The sequence below is a fragment of the Sus scrofa genome, chromosome 7 (assembly GCF_054392235.1).
Source record: "Sus scrofa isolate SSC_HxYL_T2T_F1_AM1 chromosome 7, Sscrofa_HxYL_maternal_Yorkshire_Landrace_v2.0, whole genome shotgun sequence".
Lineage (NCBI taxonomy): Eukaryota > Metazoa > Chordata > Mammalia > Artiodactyla > Suidae > Sus > Sus scrofa.
In genome coordinates, this window is record NC_139389.1 from 20,309,406 (window position 1) to 20,333,792 (window position 24,387).

Consider the following 24,387-nt stretch of genomic DNA (forward strand, 5'->3'; position numbering starts at 1 on the left):
ACTAACCTTGGGTTTTGTTTGTTTTCCTTTTTCTAGTTCCTTTAGGTGTAAAGTTAGGTTATTTATTTGAGACTTCTCTCTTTTCCTGGGATAGTCATGTTATTGCTATACACTTTCCTCTTAGAGCTTCTTTTTGCTCTAATCATCCCACAGATTTTGAATTGTCGTATTTCCATTTTCATTTATCTCCAGGTATTTTTTTTATGTCCTCTTAGGTTTCTTTAGGGATCCATTGGTTGTTTAGTAGCATATTGCTAGCCTCCACATGTCTCTGGTTTTTTGGGTGTTTGTTTGTTTGTTTGTTTTTGTGGTTGTTTTTCTTGTGGTTGATTTCTAGTCTCATACTGTTCTGGTCAGAAAATATGCTTGATATGATTTCAGTCTTAAATATATTGAGAATTGTTTTATGGCATAGCATATGATCTGTCCTGGAGAATGTTCCATGTGCACTTGGAAAGAGTGTATATTCTACTTTGGGATGAAATGTCATTTTAATTTTTGTTACTCTTTTTTTCTTCAAAGAGAATGAAAGAAAGGTGTCCATAATGCACCATGTATAATCTTCCAAGTAGGTAAAATGATACAAATCACTGAATAGATATGCATAGAGATTTCACCAAAATATTAATGATGGTTAGTTATCACAAGTGCTGTGAGTAGGTGAGTTTTATTCTCTTATACTTCATCGTATTATTTGAATGCTTTACAGTAAGCACCTATTATTTACATAAGGAAAAGTAAAGTGATAGATGTTGAGAAAATGAAAAACAGTAATTATGAATATAGTGAAGTAACGGAGTTTTGAGTAGGAAAACATTATTTTGACTTTAACAATGCCTTAAAAATCGAATTTTTTTTTTCCTGCAAGGGACTAACATTAGCTTTTAATACTTTAGGGTTTACTGTTATTTCTTGGTTTTAGTGTTTAACATTAAAAGCAATGAGAGTCCTAAAATCTTACATTGAACCTTTGCCTTGAGTTCCTTTATGAGCTACCATAATGCAGGCTTTTCTTAATACGATGCCCTTCCACATTTTCCCCTCGTTCACAGGGGTTTTGCTTGTCCAAAAAAAATTTACTGCCGCAACCTTTAATGCTAATTCTTAAAAGTAAGTTTCATCTTCTCAATCGAGAGGAAATTATACACAGGAGACATATAAGGATGTTTAATTCTTCATGGGTGACATCATTCTGAATTATTTGAGTCATTATGCACTAGGTATATTGCCCCCTTTTCACTTTGGGGATTTCTTAGGACATGATGATTAGCAGTTTTCAGACTTTAATTGTTTCAGTTGCCTTAAGGGAGATTTATTTCCTTCAGACTTCCTATTGAAGTTTCTAGAAATCTGAATACAGAAAGAATAGACCCTCTCTAACTAGTCCTCCTGCCAACCACATAGCCTGTCATCATTCCCAGGTGACACTGAAGGAATTAAAATATGTTTTAATGAAACACTGAAGTGTCATAAATGTTCATGTATTTGTTTTTGTCTCTTGTCTTTGTTCAGGAAAGGCTTTCACAAGACTCAACATCCCACCTCTGCTTTTAACTCTTCTTTTCTGTCTCATAACCCTCTTAATCCAGAATCAGCATACTTTGTCTGTGAAAAACCAAATAGTAAATATTAGGCTTTATAGCTTGTATAGTCTCTATAGCAACTATTCAACTATGCTGTCTTAGAGCGAAAGAAGCCATAGACAAAGCTACTGGAATGAGCGTTGTTGTTTCAATAAAATGTGATTTATAAAAACAGGCCCAGAATTAACTGTAGTTTGCCAATTTCTGCTAAGTCATCTCTCTCTCTCTCTTTTTTTTTTAAAGAGGCAATTTTATTAGCTAGAGTGTTTTACTCAGCACAGTCTTTTTCCTTCCTTTCATGTACAGATTTTTATGCTTGCTGTCAGGACTTCTTCACTACCTAATCACTTTGTAACCTTTCAGAATGTGCCCTCTGTCTCTATTTGACTACTGAAATGGCTCTCAGTGGATCTGGTCTCCAAGTCAGAGGCCTTTTCTCCCACTTTATCTTTTGATGAAATGAGGCCATATGTGTAGCGGTCAGGAGTTTGGGTGCTCAAGTCAGGTGATGATGTAGATGTAAGTACAGGCTCTGCTATTCTCTCTTGGTGGGAACTGATGTTAGTCACTTAACTAACCTCTTTAAGGCTCACTTTCATCGGTAAAATGGCAAAGATGACTCCGAAGGTGCAGTTGACGATTACATGAGATAATGCATGCAAAGTACTTGGCTCCTCACTAGTAAACATTGTTGCTCCATTTTTATTATCATGATTATCCTTATTATTGACTGTCTCATTTATCGCAAGATGCTCTTCTTGGCTCATTTGACAATGTGCTGCTGTGAATGTCTTTCTGCTGTTCTGTCTCTCCTTTCTACTCAGCTTTCTCCTTTCATCTTCCAGATGCAATCATTTTTCAGAGTTTTGTCCTTTGTGCTAGCTAATCTATTTCTATCATTTTAACTCTGTCATCTGTGGGTAACTCCTAGATCTATCCCCTCAGTTCCTGTTTCTTTCCTTTCTCTTCAGCTGCTTATTCGGTATCTCTGTCCGGCTAGCCCTCTGAGATAGGGTCACTGTGACTAGACTCCTTCTTTAGAACAACTGATTTTGCCATTTCTCTCAGTGACATCTTCATTGACTGGGACTAGAATCCTGGAGTCGTCTTGGACACCTGATTTGCTTTCTTTGTCCAAGGTCACCATGCCCTGCCCACTTACCTTCAAAGTGTCTTTTGCAGCTATCTTTTCTTTCTGTTTCTAATGTCTGTCTTCTTGCTAAGGCTTTTTATTAGCTCCTTCCTTTGACTTCTTTTACACACACTGCAAGAACTATTTTATCCATCTTCCATGTCTCCTTGAGCTTTTTACATCCCATTTCCTTTGTATCAGGGAAGCTGAGTCACTGTGAGTGTTAGGGGGTAAGAGATTTTTAGACCTTCGCACTTGTGGGAGGAGCTGGGGGAACACCTGCTCTATGCCTGGTACGTGGTGTATCGAAACTCCTTATCCTGGGCCTCAGCCTTACACTATTTTGCCTTAATGTTCCAATCTGATCTCCCACAATAAAGTGCCTCTGTTCCTAATCAGGAAATAGGAATCACAGGTGTTTGGATATGCCCTTGTGTATGTTCATCCTTTGCTTAAAACTCCCTTCTCTTTTCTCAACTTGTAGAAATCTTTCAGGACACAGTCTAAAAGCTCCCTTTAACCTCAGCTAGATGTGATCCCTCTCTTGACTGAAATCCATCAGGACTTGCTATCATTCACTTATTCATTGAATAAACACTTCTAAGGGTCTGTGATAGGGCAGGCACAATTGTAGGAGATGAAGCTTCAGCAGTGAACAAAATGGTTCCTGTCTTCGTGGATATGATATTATGCAAACGTCATATCTTGAGTTGTTAATTGCGCAGATTTCTTTGCACTGCTAGGTTTTTATGCTTCTTGGTGGCAAAGGATATTATCTTATTCAAGACTCTTTCTCATTCAATGCTAGGGTGTTGAGTTTTCTCTTGAGTGGAATACAGAAATGGACATGGAGGAGGACAGTTTTCCATGAGTAAGTTTGCAGGAACTGGAAGAATTGTAACAAGTTGCAAGCAACCAAAGATGGTATTTACTGTTACCTGTTCTGAGTCCTGCTCTTGAGTTCTCTAGCCCTGCATATTTTTGGAAAAGCCTATGCAGTCACCACCAAGTGAGATGTGAGTTGCATGATTTAGTTGCCAAAGAAGCCAATTTGATTTTTACCACATCAGTGAAAGTATACTTTCTAGACTAAGAAAGGTGATTGGCCTGTTCAGTTTACCAATCCACTCTTCCGTGTTACAATCTGTTTTATTGAGGGAGGTATGTTTCATGAGGGTCTTTGATGGAAAAGCAAATTCAGAGGAGAGGCGACAGGGGGTGGATCAGGAGGGAGGTGGAGGTTAGGGGCCATAAAATGGTGTCACTGTAGGATAGGAAAAGGAACAGGGAATGTTAAGCCTGTTGAAAAAGATTAGGCAAGAAGAAATAAAAGATAGCTCTGTTCAAACATAGGCAAGACTCTTGACTGTTTAGGATGTTCTCAGGGGGAAGACAGGTGACCTATTGAAGGACATGGGAAGACAGATGAGGACTCAAAGATGACCTAGTCCAAGAATGACAGAGTACATTTCCTTGGTAGGAAGTGAGCTTCCTGGACCATGCCAGCTAACAACTTTCCTGGGTTGCTTTAGAAAAATGGAACAGAGAGTACCTGTCGTGGCTCAGCGGAAACGAATCTGACTAGCATCCATGAGGACACAGGTTTGATCCCTGGTCTCACTCCGTGGGTTAAGGATCTGGCGTTGCCGTGAGCTGTGGTGTAGGTTGCAGATGCAGCTCAAATCCTGTGTCACTGTGGCTGTGGTGTAGGCCAGCAGCTGGAGTTTGGATTTGACCCCTTGCCTGGGAACCTCCATATGCCATGGGCGCCACCCTGAAAAGATTAGAACAAAACAAAACAAAATGAAACAAGAGAGTTAGGGTAAAGTAGGGAGTTTAAAATAAAGATTCCAAGGGCAGTCATCCACCTTGCAGTCTTTGATGGGATAACTCAAGAGATGACAGTCTTTCAAACTGCGGTCTCCTTTGTTTTTCACGTTTGTGTACTTTAGGGACTTGAATTTGAACTGAGAGTCAAAACCCTTGCTCTCCTGCTTTCAAGGCTTTCAGTTTGTACTCTGTATAACCATTCTGTGTCATCTTAAATAGTTGAACTGTATGGGCCTTGAGCTCTTTAGCTGTAAAGCATCTGAATGTGATCCGTTGGGCTGTGTCCACCCTTACTAGGAGGTTGTGTTCAGAAGCGTCTTTGAGACTGGTGCGATTGTATGTCTTAATTGAATTGAAGAAGGAGATTTTTATGTTTCTTTTGGATGTGGTTTTACACTTAGAGACCATTTCATTGAGTTCATTTAAACCCTTTCCCCCGGGTGAATGCTTCATGGCACATGTTTCAGGAGTCTCTTTGGTCTTGAGTGATTTTTAAAGATCAGTTTTTTAGTGCCACATCCACGTGCCTCTCAGATTTGTCTTTTGTGGCCTCAGATGTTCTTTTCTTAGTATGTGGTTCATTTTGTCTCTTGAAATCAGGTACTCATTCTTGGTGAGACATGAATTATTGATGACCATTTCTCTTCAGGAAGCACAGATCAATACAATAGGTAGAGGATTTGGAATTCGTAGCCATTAAGATTTTTTAAAAAACATAGATAGTTCTCTGTAGGGTGCTGTGTAAATGCAAAAAAAAAAAAAAAAAAAAAAATTAAGATGTGATCCTTACAGAGATAGACTTGCAGATCTTAAAATCAAACTTACGGTTACCAAAGGGGAAATGTGGGAGAAGGAATTAATCAGGAGTTTGGGATGAACATATACAGTCTACCGTATAGCACAGGGAAATCTCAGTATTTTGTAACAACTGTATGGGAGAAGAAATAGAAAAAGAATAGATGTATGTGTATGTATAACTGAGTCACTATGCTGTGCACCTGAATCTAATACAACATTGTAAATCCACCATACTCCAATATATTTAAAAAAAAGATGCAAACCCTGCCTACAAGTGTAGATTTTGGTCAGATGATCGCTGTATGAGAAGCATTGTTCATGTAACTTCTTTCTCCTATGGGAGCTCCAGGTAGTTCACTTATGTAGCCTTGATACATTTTTACAGGCTTAGGAGCTGTTCTCTCTTTTTTTCTTTTTTTTTTTCGACTTTTTCGGCATATAGAGATTCCCAGGCTAGGGGTCAAATCGGAGCTGTAGCTGATGGCCTATACCACAGACACAGACACAGCAACATCAGATCCTAGCCACATCTGCAATCTACAGCACAGCTCATGGCAGCACCGGATCCTTAACACATTTAGCAAGGCCAGGCATTGAACCTGCGTCCTCATGGATGCTAGTCAGATTCATTTCCCCTGAGTCATGATGGGAACTCCCTAGGAGCTGTTCTTAATATACATTGACATTCACATTAAGGGCCCCTTGTCAAGAGACTAGGTGTTTTGAGTGGTGTTGTTTTACTGGATTGTCTTCATAATAGACTAGGAAAGAAGATGGGGTGGCCGTTGTGAACCTTTTTTATAAAAGAGAAAAGCAGGAGAGTTGGGAATATTGCAGCTGGTAGACGCAGGCTCTGTAATCAGATGTTACGTCTGCTGAGTGGTGTAGGAAAGTTTCTATTATTGTGGAATTTAGGAGGGGGAGGCAGACTGAATTGGGCTTCCTAGAGTTCTTATGTCAAACAATTTCAAAATAAATAGAAAAGTGTGAACTTAAAAAAGAATACTGCTGGAGTTCCCGTCGTGGCTCAGTGGTTAACGAATCCGACTAGGTACCCTGAGGTTGTGGGTTTGATCCCTGGCCTTGCTCAGTGGGTTAACGATCCGGCGTTGCCATGAGCTGTGGGGTAGGTTGCAGACGCGGCTCGGATCCCATGTTGCTGTGGCTCTGGTGTAGGCCGGTGGCTACAGCTCTGATTGGACCCCTAGCCTGGAAACCTCCATATGCCATGGGAGCGGCCCAAGAAATGGCAAAAAGACAAAAAAAAAAAAAAAAGAATACTGCTGGATCACCACCTCTGTAACTGAATGACCAGGTAGGATGGGCCTCTTGATTTGTAGCATGTCTGGGGAATAAATATATATTTTTTAAGAATAGACAACCTGCAGCTCTGATCAAAATATGAGACACTTTTTAAACCACACCGTAGTTTATGTTTTTCTTCAGACGTCTTAGCTTTGTTCACGCTTCTCTCTATACGTACAAATATAAAAGAGCATGTAATCGTACCCTTCTGTGATAGTTTTTGTCTGCAAGAGTGATCTGCCACTTCCCTTTGGGTTTTATGTTTAAATCCGTGGAACAACTGAAAATGATTCTGATGTAATTCACCTGGAGAAGCACCTTAATGGAATAGAAACAAGATGTTAGTAACCTTATTATTACCTATGTTAACATAATAAAACCTCAGCTTGTGCTTTTCGGGGCGGGGGGTGGTTAGAAAATTACCTGATGTAATTGAACGAATTCAACACAACATTAACTTCCAGGGATGTTCCGATTTCCAGCAGGCTGTGGGCATCATTTTGTCAGCAACTCAACTGTTCAAAATTGCACATCCTCTTTTTTTTTTTTTTTTTTTTTTTTGTTCCCTCCATACCTGACCTGACACTATGTCTGACCACAGAGGGCACTCAGTACACATTACTGTCAAGCAAAATGTCACTGAGTTGTGATGCGATTCTGAATCGGCAAGAAGTATTTACTTTTGTTCTACTCACTGCATTTCCGAAGGCAGGAAAGGGGACCAAAATCCCTTCTATGTTTGTCTGGAGTCAGCGTTGCCAGATTTTCTTATATGAATAGATACGTTGATAATTGTCTGTAGAGATTCTAGTTAGAGGTTTGCCTCCTCATTCCTTCTGTGTTTCCTTCTGTCTGGATGTCGGCTGTGCTGACTTGGCCGCTTTCTGTCATTTTTATGTGTGGCGCAGATGATTGACAGAATATGTGTGAAAGTTCAAGATCATCTCAACTCCTTACGAAACTGTGGCGGAGATGCCGTCCAGGAAGATTTAAAATCAGCAGAAAGGCTCATGCGTGATGCTAAGAACTCTAAAACGGTGAGTTTTGCTTCAGGGTGCGGTGTGAGAGCCTTATGGAGTAAAGAGCCTTTTTAAACTTCAGATTCAGGAACTAGTTCTAACTTTCTTTACCTTTCTACCCAACTCTTAAGGTTATAACAAGCGGCAGTGTGAACTGAGTTACTCTTTGCCTCCTTTCTGTACTGCTGCTAATTATCAGTAATTAAAATAGAGTTTTCCTGCAGAATCTGTGGAATATTGGTTCCAGAACCCCCTGCAGATAGCAAAATCTGCGGATGCTCAATTCTCTTATACCTACAATGGTGTAGCACAGGGGTTTTGCAGCCTCAGATGTGGCCAGCCAGCTGTCTAGAATTAAAAGCACAAGTCAGTGTGACTTAAAAACAGTCTAATTGGGTCCTGAGTAACTGGAAGGCAGTTGTAATATCAGTGAGTGCCAGCTCATTGAAAGCGATTCGGCTCCCAAGCTGATAGAATGAAACTAGCCTCTGTCACCTCTAAAGGAAGCTTCTCTCACCTTAGAACTTCATCCTCAACGTGTCGCTTTATAGAGAAAAGACCAGCTGGGGGTCAGAAAACCTGGGATCTAGTCAGGCTCTGCTATTAGAATCCCACCATTATGGCATTTTCTAGCAGGAGGAACCTCATGGGTTAGCAGACACTCTCACACCCCAGCTGGAGACATCAAGGCACACAGGGCTAAGGTACTGTCCCTCTGGTTCCAAAGCTGGACCTCAGTTTCTTAATCTGTATAAAGGGCCTTTTCATTATTCCTACTATTGCTCCACTCTTTTTACTAACTCTGCAGTGACTTTGGCGTTTCCTTAAATTATTATTTAATTATGGAGAGAGAATACTTTTCTTTTTTCTTACAGCTGTTACCAAATTTATACCACGTTGGTGGTGAGTCTTGGGCGGGAGCCAGTGGCTTGTTATCCAGTCCAATTCAGGAAACCCTGGAATCAATGGCCGGAGAAGTTACGAGAGTTGTCGATGAACAACTCAAGGTTTGTGGTTGCTGTTATTCTGTAAAATGAAATTGTTAGGACTTAACTATGTATGTAGCATTTCATACCAAAGCTACACTATATTTCATAGATGTGTGTGTACACATAAGCCTATGCACACATGCATATATTATAAAAATGGAATACTGTGTCTTTTCCAGCTTGCTTTAAAAGTTTTGGAATAAGCTTTTACATAATGAGATCAAGTAAAACCTATCACATTCAATTTTGGTGTTGATGGTAAATCTCACCCATTTTTAACATAAGACAGGTTGTCACTGATAAGGGGATGATTGATATCTGTTTACAAAGAGAAGTCTGCATCATGAAAAGTATCTTCCTGTTATTACACTTGATTTAGAGCATGGAAGATAATGACAGGCGTTATGCTTACTCTGCCTAGCTGCTGCTTATAACGGAGAATTTACCATTGGGTAAATAGATTACAGTCCTTGTAAAGAGCTGGTTGAAAGATTAGGAAAGGGATTTAGAATGGAGTTATAATACCCCAAGTAGCAGAGACTTGTTTATATACTCGTAGGCTGAAAAAAAGGTCTCTGAAATTTAAGTGAATAGAGTATCCTAAGACCAGTTTTTTTCTTTCTGTCTTTTTTTAGGGCCATGTCCATGGCATATGGAAGTTCTCAAGCTAGGGGTGAAATCGAAGCTGTAGCTGCCAGCCTACGCCACAGCAATGCCAGATCCTTAACCCACTGGCAAGGCCAGGGATCGAACCCATAACCTCATGGATACTAGTTGGGTTCATTACCACTGAGCCACAGCAGGAACTCCTACCAGCTTTTTCTTAAGGTAGCTTCATAAAAGAGCTACAGCATAGAAAATTTTCACTTTTCCAGGAAGTTTTCACCATTTGCAATCTGCCTTAAAAAAGATCTTGTTTATTTTTATTTATTTATTTTGTCTTTCAAGAGCCGCACCTGTGGCATGTGGAGGTTCTCAGGCTAAAGACCTTGTTTAAATTTCTACATTTATTTGGTTTTTTTTTTCTGAGAACGCAATTGCTACAGGTCAGAGGGATTTGATGTGCATTCAGTAATAAATTTGCAACATGCTAATTCCTCTGTAAATTAAATTAATGAGCAAGAGAATGTTGTGGATTCTTTAGGAGTTTAAGCCCGGCTTTCTGTGCTGCATATGATACAGAGATTCTTGTGTGTCATTTTTATTTTATTTAACGGTGGTTATTTTGAATACATTCTGAGTAAAGACAAAGGGGTAGAAAAAAGACTGGCTGGTACAGCTTCTGCCAGATCATTTGTTACCTAAAAGCACTTGTTTTATCCTCCCTGAAGAATAAAATATGAGCAAAGGATGCTTTCTTACACATTTAAAGTCATCTTTATTGCTTATTTGCCTCCAACTGTAAAAAAAATCAAACTGCTTTTTGTGAAACATTTAAGCCGTACTAACAAGTATTAAAAATGAAAGTAAAAACCCCTTGGAATCCCAGAAATGACATCATCCTTAATATTTTAGTGAATTTCCAAACATTCTCTGTCTACATAGTATATGTATAGAATATGCTTTTACATGTATGTAATCTCCTATATGTATCTTTTTCTATTGGGTACATTGTGGGTACAATTTTAGATCCATGAGTAATCATGACTTTAATGGCTACAGAGTGTTTCATTGTGTAGACGTATGGAGGTACCAGTGTCCTGGAAAAGCTCAGTCTACCTGTGTGGACTCCTTTCCTTTCACTTTCCTCACTTCAGGCATTTATAGTCACCAGATGGCGGGCGTTGGGGGACTTTCCTCCACCCAACTGGGTGTCCTACCATGTAATGCAGACACTTTCTGCCTGGAAGTAGCATCAGATGCCAACAGGCTAAGAGCTCCATCCCACAAGACTAACACCTCCCCCCACCACCACCTCCGATGCCACCCAGGAGTCCAGATTGTCACCTGTTCTTCTCACCAGTCAGCAATGAGTCTGAGGTTCTGGGAATGCCTCCAGGGTTCGATTAACTTGGGGCGTGCCACCCCCCCAGCACCTCTATGTGCTCACCAACCCAGAAGCTCTCCGAACCCATACTTTTGGGATTTTCTGGAGGCTTCATCATGTTGGCATGGCCAGTCATTAACTCTATTTTTAGCCTTTCTCAGGAGAGAAGGGGCTGGAGCTGAAAACTTGCAGCTTCTAATCACAGCTTGGTCTTTCCAGTGACCAGTGTCATCCAGGAGCCCAGCCAGAGTTACCCCAGTAGAACAAAAGACACCCCTATCATTCAGGAAATTACAAGGGTTTCAGGAGCCCTGTGTCAGGAACCAGGATCAGAGAGCAAATATTAGAACAAAAGATGCTCTGAGTGTTCTTATCACTTAGGAAATTACAAGGGTTTCAGGAGCTCTGTGCCAGGAACGGGGGGCAGAAACCAATATACATTATCTCTTATCTCACAGCCAGTAAAATTTATTTTCTGATTTCTGATTAATCCTTTTATAATAAATGCCTGTGGTTGATCCATTACTAGGTCAAATGGTACACTCAGTTTATACTTTTTTTTTTTTTTTTTTTTTCTGTCTTTTTGCCTTTTCTAGGGCCGCTTCCTGTGGCATATGGAGGTTCCCAGGCTAGGGGTCTAAACGGAGCTATAGCCACTGGCCTATGCCACAGCCGCAGCAACATCAGATCTGAGCCACATCTGCAATCTACACTACAGCTTGCTGCAATGCCAGATCTTTAACCCACTGAGCAAGGCCATTCATCGAACCCATATCCTTACAGACACTATGTCAGGTTCTTATCCTGCTGAGCCACAGCAGGAACTCCTGGATTTCTTTAATAACCAGTGATGCATCGAGTAATTTTATTATCCACTTGTATTTCTTCTTTTGTAAATTATATGTTTGTGTCTATGGCCTAAGGTTTTTCCTTTAAAATACTTCTAAGAACTCCTTTTTTACTAAGAATGGACTGGTATTTAGATCAGCAAGAAACTTTGCAACAGGAACTTCCCTGCCAAACAGCTTCCTAGGGGCACCTGTTGCAATTGGTCTAAACCACAAGTTATCCCTTGTGCCTTTGGTCCATTTCCTTCCCAGTGCCCTGGATGGTGGGAACTGACTCCTAGCGATCATTCTTGGGAGGGAGTGGAGGAGAAGGCAGAGGTCTGAAGTAAAAGGTATTTGGGTTTTTAAAAGCCTGAGTATATTTAGGACCAAAACATTTCTTCTGTAAATAGACATTCCTCACATTTTTGGGAGCTGACCTTTCTGGCCCCTTGTCAGTGTCACAGGTGTTCTCTGTTCATCATAGCTGCCTTATTTGCAGCAGCATCTCCTGATTTTCTCTCATTCTCACTATCTTGAGGATGCCAGGCTCCCAAACGCCCTGCTTTTTCCATTCTCCACTCCCTTGTTTTCTTTATTCTCAGTCCTTTTGTGTTGCTGGTTCCTTTCCCTTCAGGGGCTTCTGGGCATGAACCATAGCAAATCCTCAACCACAACTTCTTAATTAAATGTCACTCCTTCATTTCCGTTTCACCTAAGGGAAACTAAGTTCATGTTTAGTTTTTGATACTTTCAACAAGTCAATAGGCAGTTACGTCCTTTCTGTTTCCTTCCAGTTTACCTGACAAGTGGACATCATTTTATGAGTTAAAAAAAAAAAATCCCTCCTTTGTCTATTTATATAGTTTTCCAGAATCTCACTTTTCTTAACTATTTAGGAAAAATGTATTTTTACAACAGTTTAAAAAACTGAATATTGATTTAATTACAGTGGTCATTTATTTCACTACAAATATCAATGTCTTTGACTTAAAAAAAAAAGTCCTTTCTCTGATTCCAAAATTTCCTAAGATTAACATGTTATCCTAGCAACAGCTAAAATGAATGCATTATTTTATCAAAATGAGTTTTTATTATAGTGGAAAAAAAATGTAACTAGCAGGCCTGGATTTATGTCCTGAGTTTGCTGCTAGCTGACTGTTTGCTCTAAGCAAGTCACCGAATTTGTTGGGACTGAGCCTCCCTGTTCAGGATGGTCTTGGTCTTGAGATAATTAGGGGGATTATATCCTTAATAATTGATCATCGTGTGTCGTGGCCAGCAGTACATGTTTTGAATTCTGGATGAGAGTAAGTTCAAATAGCTCTTTGCGCCATCTTTCAAAAAAGAAAAATTGTTTTGAAAAGCAAAAGAAATGGCTGGAAGAACCAGCCTTCTTAGCAAACTTTGTGGAAGAAAAGAAAGCAGTAAGTTTGGACAAATACCTTCTTTGAAAAGGGGTGATATTTTCTCTGGACTGGCCTGTTACAGGTATTTTTAAACGATAGCTCTCCTCCTATTTCCCCTTTTTATGATGCTAACATTTATTCCTGGAGTAATCATAGGTGAATGAGCAGGGTTTGAAGGTTTTAACACAAGGAAACTTCTTTTTCCCTTCTGGACCTAAATTTTAGAATGCTTGTTTTGGCCTTGAAGATTCTTCATTTCCCTCAGGGCTTCAGCTGTGAAATACTTGACTAGAAACTATCAGGTTTACTGAGGAAATGAGGCCTGAGGGGTGTGGGTGGCATTTTGGCAAGTACTAACTCGGTGTGCTGGGAGAGGTCTCTGAGTTTGCATATGTTCCCCCACTTTGTATTTTCCAAAGTTAAAGGGAGATTTCAAAGCACTTCGGTGTGGAGGTTGTTTTGCATGTAATGAATTACAGTTAGTTCATATATTCTTGCAGTGAGCAAATGACTGCCATGTTAAGGATATGAACCCAATTTATTTCATAAATATTGTACAGGGTTTCTAAGTACCATTAGCTATTTTTACAGTTAAGAAACACAGAGCCTCATAACCATCATTGGAAAAATACATGCACAATGAAATCTGATTATCACATTTTAAATACAAGGCCTCCTCAATTCAAGCTTCTGAAGCAGGACACATAGACGTAACAAAATTGAAGAATATGTAAGAAGAGAAACATGGATAGTGTGAGAAAATTTGACATCAGCCTCAACTAGATTTCCAGAAGGAAAGAAAAGATAGTATAAGAGAAAGCAATAGTCGAGGAGATGGCGAGTGAGAATTTCAGGGACTGATGAAGATTAAAATCTACTGATTCAGAAAGTCCATTGAAACCCAGAGAGCAAAGATGCAAATCCATGTCTCAGATCATCGTAATAGAAAATACTGACGACACAGAGAAGATCTTAAAAGGAGCCAGAAGGAAGGGAGAGCCATATTAATTAAAAATGACCAAAATTAAGACTCACCAAAAAGCTGAAAAGTAATGAACTAATAAATACCTTCAGGAGTTCTTGTCATGGCTCAGTGGAAACGAATCTGACTAGCATCCATGAAGACTCAGGTTCAATCCCTGGCCTTGCTCAGTGGGCTAAGGATTCAGCCTTGCCATGAGCTGTGGTGTAGGTCGGTGGCTACAGCTCCGATTTGACCCCTAACCTGGGAACCTCCATATGCCACAGGTGTGGCCCTAAAAAGATAGATATCTTCAGGCTTCTGAGAGAACAAACCAAGAATTATATGCTCAATAAATCTAATTTGTGAGAATGAAGACAAAGCGAAACCATTTCATCTAAGCAAAACCCAAGATAGCTTACTGTCACTAGACTAAACTAAATAAACATCTAAAGGATATCCTTTGGGGCAAAGGAAAAATTATGAAAGAAAGAGGGTCAGAGCTGCAGGAAAGAATGGCAGAGATAATGTCAAATATGAGTAAAGAGAAACAGCAACTATATGAAACAACAACATTGATGTCTTTTTTTTTTTTTTTTGTCATAAAATTAGGAAAAATGCAGGTAAGATCCTGGAAGTGAGCATTTAAGTCACTAAGGAGTAAAAGTAATTTTCTTCTGGAAAAGAAATATTTGATCTGGATTGTCCACTGCAGTATCCATTAGACACCTGTGGTGATCTAAATTTAAACTAATTAAAATTCAATGACAGCGGCGAGTACCCACTGTGGTGCAGTGGAAATGAAAATGAATCCCACTAGTATCCATGAGGATGTAGGTTCGAACCCTGGCCTCACTCAGTGGGTTGGGGATCCCGTGTTGCTGTGGCTGTGGTATAGGCTGGCAGCTGTAGCTCCGATTGAAGCCCTAGCCTGGCAACTTCCATATGCTGCCCATACGGCCCTAAAAAGCCAAAAAAAAAAAAAAAAATTCAATGACATGTAAAATTCAGTTTCTCAGTTGCACTAGCCACATTTAAAGGGCTCACTAGCCACACAGGACTAGTGGCTCCCATATTGCACAACACAGGTATTCGCATATCTCAAAGTTGTGTTGGACAGTGCTGCTGTAGACATGAAGTAATGGGCGTGTGTTAAAATTTCTAGTGTGGCCATCAAGACAGAAGCACTGCCCCAGGGATCATACTGCATACCAAGAGGAGCATTAGGAAATGCGTGGGGTTATTTTGGGTTGTTACAGCATCTGATGTGGGCAGGTGATAAGGATCCTAAACATCCTGTAATACCAGGTTCAATCCCTCATCAGAAGGAATGCTATCACTCACAAATCTAGTGATGCCATAGAAAAGACATCACCAGAGATAAGATAGGACAATGAATAATGACAGATGATCCAATTTGCCAGAAATAATATCAGATGTGTATGTATCTAAACATGTGGGTTTATGCATATAAGAATAAGTGGACAGAATTACAAAAAGAAGTTGACGCACTTATCTTGATGGTAGAGATCTTTCAAAATGACTGCCAGGAACTGATAAAGTAAAAGGGTGATGATAAAGAATATTTGAACAGTAGAATTCTTAGTTATGACTTAGTGTGCCAGTGATAGAAAACTATGAGTTCTTTTCAAGGATGCATGGGATATTTGACAGGGGGTCTATAAATCATTTCAACAATTTGCCTTTTTTTTTTTTTTTTTTTTTTGGTCTTTTAGGGCTACACCCCCAGCACATGAAAGTTCCCAGGCTAGGGGTCTAATTGGAGCTATAACTGCTGGCCTATGCCAAAGCCACAGTAACGCGGGATCCGAGCCGTGTCTCTGACCTACACCACAGCTCACGGCAATGCCGGATCCTTAACCCACAGATCGAGGCCAGGGATCGAACCCTCGACCTTGTAGATGTTAGGTTTGCTACCCACTGAGCTATGATGGAAACTCCTCAGCAATTTTCAGTGACTATTCTCTGATTCCATTTAAAGTAAATTAGAAATTAATAACAAGAAGACTTTTAACAAGGGAAAACCCCACATGTTTATAACTTTAAAACTTGACATCAAGGGGAGGGTGTAATTTGAATTAGAGGATATTTAGAATTAAACGGTAATGTAATTAGTAATATCAGAACGTGTGAGATGCTCTAAACCAGTACTTAGAGTGAAATGTATGGTCCTAAATGCCAATCTTGGAAGTAAAGAAAAGCTGAGAATTAATGGGTCTTGGAAGGCAGTGCTCTTTAAGGTCCTGAGCTGGGGACTGGACACAAAGAAGTGGTCAGGGGCAAATTTATCCTGGGATCCTTCCTCCCCTTCTTCCTAGCCCTGTCACCAGAAAGTCCACCATGGCGGCCTTAGGTACCATTGACTCAAGGTAACAGGGGGTGAAAATTGTAGGTAATGAAGAGAGAGGAAAGGGACACACGTGTGGGCAATGGGCAGGGCTTTGGAAAAGGATGGCTGGAGCAGGAAAGGAGAGTAGGAGACAAAAGACCTGAGTCCACATCTCACTTACTCTAGCAACCAGCTGAGTGACCTTGAGCAAGTCACATACTGCCTTTAAGTCTCCATTTTTCTCACCTGTAAGATGAGTTTGCTAAAATCTACCTCCACCCACAGAGTTATGTGGGTCAAAGGAGATCATGGGTGAAATCACTTTGTAGAGTACAAAATGCTACATCATACTGTTGGTCAGTGAACTTTAAAATATCTTGTTCATGGAGTTCCCGTCGTGGCGCAGTGGTTACCGAATCCAACTAGGAACCATGAGGTTGCGGGTTCGATCCCTGGCCTTGCTCAGTGGGTTAAGGATCCGGCGTTGCCATGAGCTGTGGTGTAGGTCGCAGACATGGCTCAGATCCTGCGTTGCTGTGGCTGTGGTGTAGGCTGGTGGCTACAGCTCCAATTAATTAGACCCCTAGCCTGGGAACCTCCATATGCCGCAGGAGTGGCCCTAGAAAAGGCAAAAAGACAAAAGACCAAAAAAAAAAAAAAAAAAAAAATCTTGTTCAATTGCATGCCTAGGGCAGGATGAAATTCCTTTTTATAGTGTCAAAGTCATGGCAATAGTGGATTTGTAGAGCAGAAAATAGCCTTAGAAATAATTCTATAGGTGAGAATGCAGAGATCGGCAAAGGTTAATCACTTAATGCTACACATTTAACATTCCACAGAAATTTCATGTCAGAGTCTTAATCGGAAGCCAGGCTTCTCTCTTTAGGTCTGGAGTTCATTCCAACTGAATTAGCACAGCATATGCAAGGGGACCTTTCAAGAAGTTGTGGCCATGTTGATGAATATGACAGGATTCAAACAGCATCTTGGTACCTGAGGTCGTTCTTATCAGAAGGGCTGGGCTGTTGCTCTGTCTGAAACAGAATGTGTTCATTTTAAGGCCAAAGAGGAAAATGATTTGTCTTAAATGGACTCTTTTGGCATTGCTTGTGGCTTTCTTGGAATGATGATTAGTCAGTGATTAGTCAGAGTTCTAATGGGGACAGAGTGCTGTCAAAAATATGAGTGGCTCTTGGAAACATTTCAAGTAGCTTCCTCCCATCTCTCCTCCTGTTTTTCACAAGATCTTTATAAACATCCTGCTGCTCTGCTGCTCATCCTACAGCAAGAGGAGAGGTTTTACTAGTGGGATGGTGCTTTGCTTGTGAATATACAAGCAGAGAAACCATTGTACTAGTCTTTCCATAAAATGCTCCATTAGACCCATTCATACTGGAATTGTAAGGGGATCAAGCCTTCTTTGCAGAAAGTGGGCTCTTGTCATTAAGATTAGCATCTTTGAAAATGGATTAATAGTATTTTCTGTGATATACTGAGCTTTTATTGTATGCTAAACATGGTATTGAACACTTTACATATGTAGTATCATTTAATCCTCAATAATTTTATGAGGCAAGGACTTTTTATTTGCTATTTTATAGATGAGGAAAGTGAAATTGAGAGATCAGTAATTTCACCCATTGTGTGTTACTCAGCTGGGATTCAGATTTGGGTCCAATGCTAATGTGAGCCTCCTTCCCACACTTACAGCCATTTCATCCATCTCAGGCAAATCATTTAACTCCCTTAGCTCACATTCTTCAGCTATAAAATGGTGATCACACGAATAGCTTCTCTACCCATCTTCGCAGATGTTGGAAGAATAAAATGTGCAAAACCATTTTTAAAACTCCGAGTGCTAGATAGGTGTGTTTTGACTGTTATTATTAATGTTGCTTATAAAGTGCTCTGTAAATATTTTTGTCTGTTACTATTCATATTTTTTAGTGTTCTTATAACATTTATAGTTTTACTTAACACTAAAACATTTCTTTTTTTCCTAAAACTTTTTAAAAATTAAAGTATAGTTGATTTCCAATGTTGTGCCAGTTTCTGCTGTGCAGCAATAAAGGTTTTATTTTCAAAGAGAAAAGCTGGCAGTAGTTGCTGTGGTCTTGCTACGACTGCTTTTTTCATAGTGTTTCACCCCAACGTGAGGTTTCTTTGATTTGTGAAATTGCACAAGAGTTCAAATCTAATATATTTTCTAGGGGCATCTATAGCTGTATTTGCTAAAACTCAGGAGAATAATCGGCTATGGTAAACTGGTGTATGTATGTCTTTCTAAATTGCAGTCATGAATGCCTCTGCGTTAAGTACAGTGAACATACCATCACACTTCGGATGCCAGCGTGAGGCTTGGGTGGATCTGCCAAGTGTCTGATTTAAAGGGATTACCCGAGATCAGTGATCACCCAATAGCCACAAGTCACCCCAAGGCAGCTCAGAATCCCTGGGGGCACCGTGGGACGCTGCTGTGTCCCCATTTTCCGAGAGCTCGGTGTAGTATATAACCGCCTTTCTGTTTTATGGCGGCACCTCTGGGCTGTGTCGTCATCTCTCTCTCTCCACTTGTGCTGCATTGCAGGCGCTGCTTGAGTCCATGGTTGATGCTGCCGAGAATCTGTGTCCCAACGTGATGAAAAAAGCCCACATTCGACAAGACTTGATTCATGCCAGCACTGAAAAGATTTCCATCCCACGTACCTTTGTTAAAAATGTCCTGTTGGAGCAGTCTGGAATTGATATCCTTAACAAAATTAGGTAGGTTTGTAATGCTAATAAACCGAGGAGGTGCAGTGTCTGTGAATGCAGTTGAGGCAGCCGTGTGAAGAGTTTTATTGTTGGCTTTATCCTTATATAATGTCTTTCAGCGTATGTCTAAGAGGCAGTGACTGTATGTAAATATAGCTGTGCATAAATGCATAGGTTTTGTACATTTCCAAAATTAGATGACCACGGGTCTGCTTGCATTTACTGAGGAACTTATAGTTACCTGCTCTTTTTAAGAATTTTTTTTTTAAAGGGGTGGTACAGGTTTGTCATCCCTCCACCCCTCCTCTTTTTTTTTTTTTTTTTCCCTACTTCTGAAGCTTACTTATCATTTTATGAATCACTAACTTCTGAAGACTGGGGCCAGTTCACTCTCTACCATCATAATGTCCTGGGCCAATGTGTAGCCTATAAAAAGGCAAAGAGACCCACGAGGACTTCACCATATTTTCCTTTTGGGTTCTTTTGGTGAGTCTGTGATACTATGTATGTGCTAATTAATGGTGCTCTGGAGTGTTTACTTGTATATCTGCTTTTATCTGATACAGTTTGAAAAATATCCCAAGATATAAATATTTAGAAAGTGTGATCACCAGCAAACTTGCCTGAATTTTTACATAGAAATTCTGGGATGATCACCAGTATTATATTACAGCCCAGCTAACTCTCATTATGTTTTTTTAGTTGGAAAATCAGATGACAAGAAACCAAGTTTGAAAACGTTTTAAATTTCCCAATCTTGGTGAGAATAATTAGATGTAGCAAAAATAACAGCTCCTATCTGGAGAGCTGAGAGGGGTGCGGACACTCAACAATGTAGATTGATGACAGCCTGCAAGAAAAACAGGAGTTAAAATATGCAAAAAATTATGTCATTCCAGTCTAGATATCAAAGGCTGGTAGGCTAGACTACAGAACTTTGAGCATTTAGGAATTCTGCAGTAACTGGACAGATTTAGGTCTAAGATACCACTATGTGTGTGTGTGTGTTTGTGTGTGTGTGTTTAAAGATCTGAGTATAGCTGAATTGTAAGACAATTGGAAAGACTTGAGAAATTAAGACTTTCAGAGGGTTTTATAGGACCCCAGAGATGAGTTATTTCGTGAACTCTAGCCTAGGTATGCTTACGTATTTCTCTAACCTGTAGTTTCAGAATTTTTATTGAAGCACCTTAAGTATTAGGGGAAATAAAAATGTATTGACCACCATTTTTTTTTTTTTTTTTTCATAATGATGGGTTGAACCACCAATAGATCATAATCTGATGCCTTTACTGGAGTTCCAGATCCTGTCAAATATGCTCATTTCCCTTGAAAATGGACAAATTCTAAAAGCTGAGAGGCAGTATGGAAGACCTCTCTTCAGTGAATTCTATGCCCACTAAATTCTTACTTGGCTTTTCATAACACTTTACATACTGTGTGCTGATAGAAAGAAAATGTATACACCTAGGCTAAGTTGAATCATTTCTTTAAAACTTTTGCAAACTGGAAGTTCTGTCAATAAGGGGAAGTATAGCAAAATGATAGAACAGTCCTGAGATGTTAGAAAATAATTGTGTTTTTAAGAATCCTTTTTTGAAGCTACTTGAAATTGGAAATAAACTACCCCTCCCCACCTCAGACAGGCAGTGGGGTGGGAAAGAGAAACAAACCACTGACTCTAGAGTCTGATGAGGACGCAGAATTCCCAAACATGCCTAAAGGGATCAGAAGAAATTTCTGTTAATGTCCAATTCCCAGGCCTCTCTGGAGGTTTGGAGTGGGAACTAGTTATCTATATTTTGAATAAGACATGCATGCGGATGATTCTTATCAGTGGACACGTTTGGGGAATGATAAAGTACTAGAGAAACCAAATAGACCTTATTTCAGAGTCAGGAATTAAAAAACCTTCTTTTTAGGTCAGGAACATTTTACTATATGCATCAAAGAGTTAGTGTTTCCCTTCTCTTCCTGTCATCAGAGAAGTGTCAATGCAAATTGTTGCTTTCCTGTTAGAAAGGTTTTTCCCTGTTACACAAATACACTTGCAACTTTAGGAGTAAATAACTTTATTTTGATTACTCCTTTAAACTGTTGACTTCAAAAACAGATACCTGATGGGACAATGTTGGAATGTGGGTATATGTCTTTCCAGTACATTTACTTCTCCATGTGTTGTGCATTTATGCACATTTGTGCCTGTGTATACTTAGGGAAGGTTATTTGGACTGAAGACACACATGGAAGTTAAATTTTGGGGAATACCAAATAGCTAAAATAGGAACTAAGATACCAGCCTTCTGACCAAAACTTCAGTGGCTGAGTCATTTTTTTAGTGAAAACTACAAGCCACTTTCTGTTGTCTGAGCATCTTTTTAAGATGAAGGAAGAGGCACTAGAACTAAACAGTTTGGGAATTATGTTCATAAAAGGTAAGAGAATAGTGAATATGTAACTGTTCAAAGTAATATGGCAGGTCAGAGCAGAAGCAGGTCACTATGCTACTATTTGGTTGGTTAAGAAGTCTTTTTAAAAGGTGGAGGATATGCATATTAAAGAAATAACCAAGGCTTCACAACCAGGCTAGATTTTCTTAATTGACTCCAGCCCAGGTTTGTTTTCATTTATGTCAATGGATGAATTGTTCCTTAGCATGTGGTACATGTGGTTCCCATTAAGTTTGTTTTTATCCAGATATTTTTCATTTCTCCCACTAAATCTTGAGTTTTGAAATTGCAAGGCAGGTGGAAATTGGTAAAGAAAGTCTATTACCTGTGTGTTTATGGTACTGTTTAAGGCTTATTTTTGGAAATCCTTAGCCCTGTTCGCACATTCTTGTATTCCATTTTCAAAGACAGAAACAAAATTATAGTTGACCGTATCAACATAGCACCAATGATGGATGATGTTTTTTTTCACCTTGCCCAAATAAAAATGCTACTCTGTCCTTCTGATTTTCACATAGTGAAGTGAAGTTGACAGTGGCCTCCTTCCTCTCTGATCGAATTGTGGACGAAATTCTGGATGCACTTTCACACTGCCATCATAAACTGGTGAGTGCCATAGATGTCTTGCACAAGACCCCCTGATTCCATCTACTGTGATGCAGGGCAGCCTCCAGTGTGGGGATGTGGTTTCTTTTCGACATTTTACTCCTTTGCAGCTTTATGGGTTAAAATCTGGGCTTTCCACCTCTTCTTTCATTGCTTCCAGGTGTTCTAGAGCATGCTAGAATTTCTCCGGAGGGAATGGCAAACAAAGAAGTAATGGTATCCAGAAATGTTCATTTATAATATAGGTCAACAGTTTTGATAGATGATGCTGGAACTGAGGTTTAAAATTGAGATTTGTTTTTTAAGATTACAGTTGGCCCTTGAATAACTTGGGGAGGTGGGGGCTGGAAACCCTCCCTATGTTCAAAAATCCAATTTATAATTGGCTCTCCACATCCAAGGGTCCAACTAACCCAGATGGCATAGTACCGTAGTATTTACTATTGGAAAAAAAAAAAATTCTCCTATAAGTGGGCCCATGTAGTTCAAGGCTCACCTGTATTTAATTTTTCTTTTCTCATTTTGTTGTTCTCTGATACGATTATTTGATAATGGAATATTCTTAAAAACATGGCAGAATTGGAATGTTTGGAGTCCAAAGAAAGTATAAAAATAAAATGGACACATTCTAGTGATTGATAGCAGCTAAGTCCCCAGCCAGGCCTTTTGGATATAACCAAGGTGAAAAAATAAATTTTCTTTATTTAGAGACTGGTCCTATATCCAGGGAGAAAACTTTATTTCCAATATCAGTGCATATGAAAAATATCTCAGAAACATGTTTCTCTAACTTCAGGAAGTCCTCTGAGCCACAGATGAAGGTTTTATAACTGGCCATATCTTGTGTCTCAAAATAAAATATCAACAGTGTGATGCAGTAGAGATCTCCCAAACAAGTTACAACAGTGTTTTCTCCAGAGAAAAATGTCAGGTTAATTGTGTGGGCTGGAGATGCTCAGTTTATGACATTGAATTATTGGGTGATGGTAGAGAACACTAATAATAACAGAAACAGCAACAGCTTCTTCTGAGGAGGCAGACAAAATGAGTATTTCGAAAAATTCATTTGAGGAAAATATATTACTCTTCTCTAAAATCTAAGAGATAAGCTAGACCTTTCTACCTGTTCAGAGTATTGCCCATGGACTAGAGCTGGCCCACTAATGACTGATTATGAGTCCACAACAAGGTCAGTCAGAAACTAAGAGGAAGCGTGGAGAAACTTCTAGAACAATTTGACATGGCAGTAATATCCAAATACCTGGTGTTTAAATTTTTTCATTTTTATTATAGTTTATCCATATATTGGTTTGCAGCAAATTGGAAATGTAAAAAATTGGTTCATCCCCACAGATATTTTTTAAATTATAGTTGATTTGCAGTGTTGTACCGATTTCTGCTGTACAGCGTAATGACCCAGTCATATATGTATATACATTCTTTTCCTTATACTATCTTCTATTGTGTTCTATCCCAAGAGATTAGATATAATTCCCTGTGTTGTACCCTAGGACCTCATTGCTTATCCATTCTAAATGTAATAGTTTGCATCTATTAACCCCCATCTCCCCACCACACTAGTTCGTAGTTCATGGCAAAATAAAGAGCTCTATGTGTGTTTACAGATTACAATTCAAACCTTTTTTTTTTTTTTTTTAATAAGCAGGAACAAAGTCAATAAAGCATCCTTTATAAAAATAGCTTATTGATAACCTATAGCTCCAGGGACTGCCTCAAAATGCCTACTTGAGCATACAAATACTGGATATTGTGTCAGTATGCTGAACATGAGAACTACACTGAAAGTCTGAATTTTTTTCCCTTTTTTTTTTTTTTTTTTTTTTTTTTTTGCATTTGTCCTTTGAAGAATTTGGTAACTCAAAGTATTGACATTTTCTTCTTATAATTGAAAAAGTTTGTGAATGCACTTTTGTTTTGAATTTCTTACTGCTGACTTCGATTGTAAGAAAAGAGCTTAACTGTTGTGTGAAAGAAATTGTATCTTCAAAATGAAACACCACTTTCAAAGGCATTCTGATTTCTTCAACTTAAGTTTAGAAATGTTCCCTAATATCCCATGGAATTGTCAACTGGTTCTCATCACTTCAAGAGTTCCTGGTGATGAATCAGTTCAACACTAGAGCTTATTAATTTTGACCCAGTTTAGTCCATCGCTTACCATTTACTTTTTTTAGGTTTACCTAAAGCATAGCACTGGTCATTAATATGCTGTGTAAAATAGATTTATAACATGAAAAAAATGAAAGCTAGCAATAATTAAAATTTTGTTAGCAATTTTTCTCCTTTCAGCCCTTTAAAAATAATGAAGGGTAGGATCAGTTTATTTCCCCTCATTAGATATTTCTGAGCACTAGATACATAACAAA

The 24,387-nt window shown here is 39.3% G+C and overlaps 1 protein-coding gene across 25 annotated transcripts in view; it reads left to right on the plus strand.

Annotated features, from left to right (window-relative positions):
• CARMIL1 (capping protein regulator and myosin 1 linker 1) overlaps nt 1-24,387 on the plus strand; it is a 317,278-nt gene that overhangs the window by 228,458 nt on the left and 64,433 nt on the right. For all 25 annotated transcript variants that reach the window (XR_014809747.1, XR_014809753.1, XR_014809754.1 and 22 more), the window contains exons 25-28: nt 7,557-7,685; nt 8,543-8,674; nt 18,778-18,953; nt 21,913-22,000. Coding sequence is in view for 13 of the 25 variants with exons in the window: in XM_084967588.1 (XP_084823714.1) it covers nt 7,557-7,685; nt 8,543-8,674; nt 18,778-18,953; nt 21,913-22,000 (525 nt within the window). In the remaining 12 variants the exon portion in view is untranslated. The remainder of the gene's footprint in view (nt 1-7,556; nt 7,686-8,542; nt 8,675-18,777; nt 18,954-21,912; nt 22,001-24,387) is intronic.